Source organism: Monopterus albus, unplaced genomic scaffold (genome assembly GCF_001952655.1).
Source record: "Monopterus albus unplaced genomic scaffold, M_albus_1.0 scaffold162.1, whole genome shotgun sequence".
Lineage (NCBI taxonomy): Eukaryota > Metazoa > Chordata > Actinopteri > Synbranchiformes > Synbranchidae > Monopterus > Monopterus albus.
In genome coordinates, this window is record NW_018128042.1 from 628,190 (window position 1) to 636,318 (window position 8,129).

At 40.4% G+C, this 8,129-nt stretch overlaps 1 protein-coding gene across 1 annotated transcript in view; it reads right to left on the minus strand.

Annotated features, from left to right (window-relative positions):
• Nucleotides 1-611: 611 nt before the first annotated feature.
• Nucleotides 612-8,129, minus strand: part of ipo4 (importin 4) — a 16,592-nt gene continuing 9,074 nt past the window's right edge. The window contains exons 17-30 of the mRNA XM_020615324.1: nt 7,252-7,375; nt 6,833-6,944; nt 6,603-6,730; nt 5,622-5,699; nt 5,343-5,400; nt 4,445-4,550; nt 3,841-4,034; nt 3,663-3,713; nt 3,330-3,455; nt 2,731-2,957; nt 2,499-2,631; nt 2,214-2,318; nt 1,126-1,195; nt 612-898 (exon numbers count right to left, since the gene is read on the minus strand). Of these exons, the coding sequence (XP_020470980.1) occupies nt 768-898; nt 1,126-1,195; nt 2,214-2,318; nt 2,499-2,631; nt 2,731-2,957; nt 3,330-3,455; nt 3,663-3,713; nt 3,841-4,034; nt 4,445-4,550; nt 5,343-5,400; nt 5,622-5,699; nt 6,603-6,730; nt 6,833-6,944; nt 7,252-7,375 (1,643 nt within the window). The 3' untranslated portion in view covers nt 612-767. The remainder of the gene's footprint in view (nt 899-1,125; nt 1,196-2,213; nt 2,319-2,498; nt 2,632-2,730; nt 2,958-3,329; nt 3,456-3,662; nt 3,714-3,840; nt 4,035-4,444; nt 4,551-5,342; nt 5,401-5,621; nt 5,700-6,602; nt 6,731-6,832; nt 6,945-7,251; nt 7,376-8,129) is intronic.

Genomic DNA, 8,129 nt, shown 5'->3' on the forward strand with positions numbered 1-8,129 from the left:
TGGATGATTCAGCATTAACTGCATAGGTAAACTTATTAGGATTGTAACATCAACAGCACACATCTGAATAATCTGTCCAGAAATAGGACCAAAACCAACACATCATAGGTCTACTGCATTCAATTGCAGCCGATTTGCTAAGCACTAACAGTGTTCTGAGGGTAAAGCGAGTGATGTTTTAATTGCAGCCGAGTTGCTAAGCACTAACTGTTCTGAGGGTAAAGCGAGTGATGTTTGTTTTTTAATAAGCGCCGAGTGTGACTTGTTCTGTGCAACAGTCAGCTCACAGAAGCACACAGCTGTAGTGTTGGCACATCAGAGAAATCCCTTTGCAAACAGAAGATAAAACCATCAGTAAGGCTTGTACCACAGTAGAATTCATGGGGCTACACAGTTTACAGTCCAATTTTACAAATTACTGTATTTATCAGGAGGTCGAAATCTTTTACTCTCCCATTACAAATTAATATGCCTGTTCAAACAGCGGCCAAAGGGAGACAGTGTCGTGTCATAGTAGCACTTTGTAGGAATATCAGATTAAGATAGTGAACCAAACTCTGACAACAATAGAATGTAAATACAGTAAGCACATAAGTAAATAGATTAGAAGCTTACACTGAGGAGCAGAACTGCTGAATTTAATAACTCTAGCAAAATGGATGAAGTGAGAACATTTTGGTGAAATCACAAACAAATAACTTCCAAATCACTTTCCATTTACAGTATAAAAATTAATTGACTTGGCTGACTGGAAGTATGTGTGCCGGCTAAGAGGCAGAGATGGCTGCACTGAGCTCAGCTTTCTGCTCTGCAGGTAGTGAGATCACAGCTGCTTGGAAGTCGGCTGGGTGGTGCTGGGCCATTTCTTTCATAAGCACGGCCAAAGTGTTCTGAGTTTCTGTGGAGGAAAGGTAAAGTACAGAGTTCAGGGATGGAACAAGAACAGTGAAGACAGATTAGCCAACAGAACAACAGTGGAGTAACACTTTGCTGAGGCTCATTGACGATGTTCAGGGGGAAAGCTCGTGCTGTATTAGTCTCATTTATTCAGTTCACTTAACATGTATTAATAAGCCACTACAAAACACTGGCTATTTCCAGAGATGATTTCAAGGTGACATTCACCTTTATCAGTGCTCTTGCTGCACAGGACATGACCGGAAGCAGCAACTATGGGCTTCATCAGGTTCACAATCTGAGCAGGAAAGAAAAAAAACAAAGTGTTTAGTAAGATACTGGTGTCCATGGATTAAATGCACACATTACACAATGTCTCAGTGGTTATCTAAGCATGAGATGTTGAACTGCTCTGAATCTATTGGGAGCATCATCTTGCCATTTTTATGTATTAGCTAAATTGCCAAGTTTGACTAGCTGTTTAAGCTATAGCATAACCAACTGTATGATTTGTGCACAATGTGACAGATTTTGGAGATTACAGAAATATGCTGTATAAAATTTTACATTTAATAAAGAATGAATTAAAGACTGACCTAACATCTGTTCATCAGAATCGTACTGTGGGCATCAATTACAACATCCACTACAGCATTAATAGTATTAGTATTCTCCTGTGTCTGCCTGTGTTTGACAGGCTTTGTTTTTCTAGGAAACACTCAGCCTTTTGCCATATTATGGTAAAACTATACTGTCATATTCACAACTAAATTGCAAATCCGGTTTATGGAAATATAGAAAAATGTTTTCAGACCATACACACACACACACCAGCCATAACATTCTGACCACTGACAGGTGAAGTGAATAAAACTGATAATCTTGTTACAGTGGCACCTGATTGAAAATGAGAAATACTGTACATTGGTCTCTATGAAGAGAAACATTCAGTGGCTATAGTGGTGATATCACAACTAGAGTGGGGAGGCTATTGAATGTGTCTAAAGAATGATAGCTAACTTGTCATCACATCCACAGTCTTCACTCCTTTTACACAAGTTTTTTACTGAATGGTCAACACATCTGTGCTCTTCCTGACAGTAGAACTATGGAAGGATTCACAGAAGATGCACAGTGAGCTGCAGAGTGACACGGGTGCCATCCAACTGGCACACTGACTCCTGTGTAAAGAGTATTCAGCAGGTGATAATAATGTTATGACTGATTGGTGCATATCTACATATAGGACAGTAGCTTCTGAAAGTATGCAGTGCTGAGAGTGTTAACACCAGGCATCACTGGGCTCTATACTGTACCAGAGCTGGGCTGTGTGTGTAGAGCATAGCCAGGCAGCGGAACACAGTCTTGTTTTCGTCCAAGTCCTCTTTGAGTGGAAGGCAGGCTACCAGAGCAGGCATGACCTGTCAGACAACACACCATGTAATCTGACTCAGCAACTTACTCCACGCCATGGATGTGTGCAGTGGGATTCTCTTGTTGAGCTTGTACTGAATCCCCTGCTTGTCACAATGTGTTGTCAGCAGTACATAGTAGTTGTAGTGGCTAAACTATAACAGAAGAGGTATAAATGGTAACTCTACCTGCTCCAGAGGGACAGCAGCCACATTGCTCATAATCATCCGGCAGATGGCGGCACATAAGTTGTCAATCACCAAGAGGTTTGACTCTTTGGCCAGCAGGTTGGAAAACACAGACAGCATCATGGGATAGTCTCTGGAACACACTTCACTAAGGAACAGCTTTATGTGATGTTTCTTTTTCAAACTAAGCAGTAACACACAACACAGAAACAGACACTGGTAAAAAGGATACGACACAACGATGGGTCCGGCTGCTTGAGCCAGACATCCCAGTCCAAACACGCTGTTGTTACGAACCTCAGGATCACTGTCCTTTACTCCGGCCACCAGCACAGGAAGCAAACGATTGGACAGTCGGCCCGCCACTCCCCGGCCCCCAGACACACTCCCGAGTGCATGGAGGACTTCTCCAATAGTACCTAGAGAGAAGGAGCGGTCTGCCACTGTGCAGGAGGATTTCTATAGGAGGAAAAGACAAAGAACAAATACCTGACTGACACGACATCACACCTTACTTTCCCTTTTTAAACAGCTGTTAATTTTATGCCTCCTCCTTTACCGATTTAAAACAGCCACTGTGTTCAGTAAAGTGAAATGATTTGCCATCTTCCTGACCTTCAATTAGTTTTTTCCCCCATTTTGTTTTGCTGTTTTGGTTGGACTTGTAGCCAATTTTAACATTTTAAATTTAAATTAAGAAAAAAGTTGTCAAAAAATGAATTTGATATAATGCACAATATAGTTAGAATTAATTCCAACTATAAATACAGTTAAATAAATTGCATAAAACATTTGAAAAAAAAATGTGTTTGAGTTAAACTCCAGACTTACAGCTTTGCTTATGATGAGAGGCAGCAGGTCATTGAGGAAGGGGGCAAACTTGTCTGCAGGGACAGACGAGGCCAGCAAGGGGATTCCATCCCCGGCAAACTCCTGGAGCATTGCATCATACTCCGCCTGAAACAGACAGCACATGACTGGAAAACACACGTAGTAAAAGGATGGGTGATGTAGGCGGGAGCTCCTGTATGTTCTATAAAATGTTCACAGGAATAAATTAACATGTTACAACCGTAATAATGCCAATTTACTTTTATCACTACATAAAAATTATTCTGGCATGTATATGGAATTCACAGTTATCTGATAAAGAGGACAGCCAACCTGCTGGTCTTCATCATCAGCTTCATCACCACCTGCATCCTGGCAGACAGTCTGAACAGGCAGAATAGAGAGAAAAATGACAGTGGTGATGTTTAAATGTTACAACAGTGATATCCCCCACCCAGGGGAGCCTTAGCTTTAAGAAGTGAAGCCATCTCCTCAGTCTCCCTATTCTCACCTTTTTCTTGAGCACATCACGAATGACATAGCTGATCTCCTTAAGGCGTAAGGGGTTTCTGAAAACCTCCTCCTTGCAAGACTTGATGACATTGTTCATGGATTCTAAGATGCCCATCACAACCTGGCGCTCAGGTTCTGTCTGAACTGTTTCCACAAAGCAAGGAAGCACCACATCTAGCAACTTCAGTAGGGCTGTGGGAGTTGCATTAGATATAGAGAGAAGATGAAATTTAACATTAGCTCAAGACATTTGCGCTGAGTGCGGTTTGACACAGAAACAAAACAAAATCTAAAAATATGGCATATCCAGAACTAAATGGTTACCGTTCCTGAACTGTAATCCCTAAGACTGTATGTAACCCATCTTTAAATGTTTTACGCTGTTGAAATCTTGAGGCTATGAACTTTGAAACGATGTACAGTTTATCAGAATCAACCAATCAAAATACATGGGCAAAAAATATGCACTTGGGACAAACGGGTTGGTCATGGGTGAATTGGTTAACAAGCTCCACTGCAGTAGTAGAAAGTAACACGGCCCATTTCTGCACTTCCTAAAAATCTAAATGGTAGTGTTGGGTATTTGAGAAAAGAGGCTGTACCCTGATGGTTGACCTCAGTAGGGTTCTCCTTCCACACTTTGTGCTGAGCTCGACAAAACTGGCCCATGGCTCCAAACGCTGCCCTGCGGACGTCCTCATGGGGAAACTGGGCCGGGAGGATACATAACGCATTACAACAGAAAAGGTAGTGTTGCATAAACATATACATGCACACAGGTTAATGAGGCCACAAGTGGAGAGCTCGTCCTTCAACAAGATGACTGCTTCCAGCTAATATCAAATACCTAACTTTCTAAAGTCTTCTTAAGAGAGACACCAAGTCCCTGCCACAACCAGGAGATCTAATCTATAACTGAGCCTCACTTCCTGGCAGGACAAACCAGGTTCGCTCACAGTAAAAGGTGGGACCAATAATCAGTGGTCAGTGCAAGTTTTCATAAAACATTTTTGGGGTGGGAAAAAAACCCACACAAAGGCCTCAGTCTACTCTAGTGGCATTTACTGCAAGTCCAAGACCTTCTCTCAAAATAAAAACACCAGCATTTCATCATGTTTACCTGACAATACGAGTTTTTACACCAGCTCCTTCTTCAAATTTTATCTTATACTCATTAACATTTCCTGACTGGGTACATTTTCCTATTAGCAGAATTTAAATAGCACGTTTAATGATATACTGGGCTGTTGATGGCACTACAGTCACAGCTCAACACTAACTGGATAACACACTCGATATCTCTTAAAGCTCTGAGTTTGGATAATAAATTAAAACATCTGAAGAGTTCAGGACCTGCCATTATGAATCTGCATACAGACACTTGCTTTCATAAACAGCCACAAAGCCACAGAAAAATAGCATATGCACCAACATGGACAATAAAGAGACCACTAGACAGACAGGGACTATGGGGCCAATCTGCCAGACAGAGTGACTTACATCTCTCATTTCATAAACCTGCTGAAAGCAGGACTCCAGGAAGGACTGGAAGGCAGTACTGTCAGGGGAAACCACAGAAACCACTATTAAAATTAGCAAAACACACACACAAGAAATGCTACAAAGTTACAAGCCTCTTAAGAACACAGACAAAATTAGAACCATCAGGAGTAACAAAAACGTTTTAACTGCCCAATAATCTAACGACCGATGTTAATAATAAATCTTGTAGCATAGAGTGGAAGAAGAAATGCTATACTGCCTGTAAATATCAGTTACCCAGTGTTGTAGGCAATCTCTCCCAGTGCATCACAGGCATTTTCCTTCTCATCAATGTAGGCGTTCTCAACACTGAACCTGAGAGAAAAATAGATGTGGCATCAGTTGGAGTGGGAGAAAGCCTTTGCCCACCAGGGGAAGTAAATATGATTGTGTATGTATATATAAAGCCCCCTTTCTTAAAAAAGTTGAGACACCGTATAAAACATGAACAACAACTGAATGCAATGATCAGCAAATCATTTAAAACCTCTAACTGAAAATAGTACAAACATCAAATGTTGAAAATGAAAACCTTTTTTGTTTTTAGAAAAAAAATCTGCTGATTTTAAATGTGTTTTCAGCAACACAGTTAAAACACCTCTCCTTTCTCCAACACCATGTAAGCATTTGGGAACTGAGGAGAGCAACTGATTTAGTTTTGAAGGCAAAATGTTTCCCCATTCTTGCTTCTTGTGTTGATAACAAGCTGGATGGCCCCTCTCCTCTCCTCCTCTGGGGTGGCTGTGGCTCACGAGGTAGGGCAAGTCGTCTTCTGACCAGCAAGTTGGTGGTTCGACTCCCGGTCTCCCCACATGCCTAAGTGTCCCTGAGCAAGACACTGAACCCCAAATTGCTCCCCGGTGACTTGACTAGTGCAGTTGTGTTGTCGTCATGTGTGTGTGAATGGTGCAGTGGCCAGTGCATAAAAGCGCTATATAAATACAGTCTATTTACCATTTTACCATCTTACACCTGGGAGGATGGGGCTCATGATTTCCAAAAAGAATTTCAAATTCTGACTTGCCAGACTACAGGACAGTTTTCCATCTTAAATGAGCTCGAGCCCAGAGAAGGTGGTGGCATTTCTGGATCTCGTTTATATATGGTTTGCTTTAGAAAACCTCAGAATAAGCTTATATAAACAGTTTATTCATTTAAACATTAGATATCTGTACTATTACCAAAAATGGGTTTTAGGTGTGTGTGTAAGACATCTACCCTGTAACATCATGGACATCTGTTTCAGTGTCCTGTTCCAGATCAACCTCTTCATCTGTTTCTTCATCATTATCATCATCATCATCATCATCCAGCAGGACAAATGTCTTGTCCTCCTCAATGTGTGCCTGAACAAAAAAGAGAGGAGCATGGCAAGTGAAACAGAGTATTACAGTTATGCTGAATTGTTTCTAAAGCAATTTTGATGGTGTTGTATGTATATTTTATACCGTGATGCCTTCATCGGACTTGAGAGCCAGCAGCATGACTGTTGTAATGGCAGTTAGGTGAGGAGTCAGGGACTCAGGGCTAACTGTAGATATAGCAGAATATAAACTGTACCTGAGAGAGGGAAAGACAGTGAGAGATGGAGGAAATGTTATTATAGAACAGTTGAAATGGGCATTTGTTATTCCAAATTATTTTCATACATCTATATATAGGTACATACGTGAAGGAGAAGAGATTTAGTCAGGATATAAAACAAATCCTTCTCATTAAAATGAGAACAAAAAGTATTTTTTCTTTTGAAACTGATTTGTATGATCAACTATACAAATGTATTTCTATAACTTGTTTAGTTTATGCTTTGATCAAACAAGCTGAGTTTGGTATAGTTCACTGAGTGAAAACAAAAAAAGTTACGTACGTGCAGCGTTTCAGGTCCGGGTCATCGATGGTATCAGTGAGGTTGAGGCCCAACTGAACACACTCTGCAGCAAGAGGGCTGAAGACATCTTTGCCAATGGTACGTGCCAACACAGAGAGAGTATCTGACAGCAACAATAAAACATAATCAACATCCTTCCACACATGCCAAGTTGGATCACCGAAGATATATGAACTTATTTTAACAATTGGTGTCACAAAGGTATCGCACATAATCTGATTGAGAAAGAATAACAATTTTGTATTCATTTTTTTCTGCTGTAACATAAAAATATTCATGGCAGTAGCAAACCACACTTTTTCTACCAACACTGACAGTCTTATTTAGTTACTATTGTGAGTGGCATACCAGTTCTAAGCAGCATCTGCTGTTAGGAAATGGTATATGTCAATGGAAAAGGGAGGTATATGCCACTGGAACAGAAGTGGTATGGCATCAGCTGCTTTTTGATTTGAGTGCTTCTGGGTAACCGCTTGCTGAGGGAAATAAGTTAGTTGACACCCAGCGTTGGTAAAAAGTTGAAAGGATTCAACCATGAAACTCTCTCTTTAAATATATTCATGAAAGTATATGACAGGAACTGTCCTCGTAAGCAGTATAAAAACAAGAGGAATTACAGTAGGAAACCGTGGATGAGTAAGGGATTACAGAATGCATGTAAAAAGAAGAATGTGTTATACAAGGAATTCATAAAGTACAGATCAAAGAAGGCGGAAGAAAAATATAAGTCATATAATAACAAATTAATTGCGATATTGAGGAGATGTAAGAAACAATATTATGCTAAAGTATTAGAGGATAATATAAATAACATGAGAAGTACTTGGAATATATTAAATAAATTGATTAGAAACAGT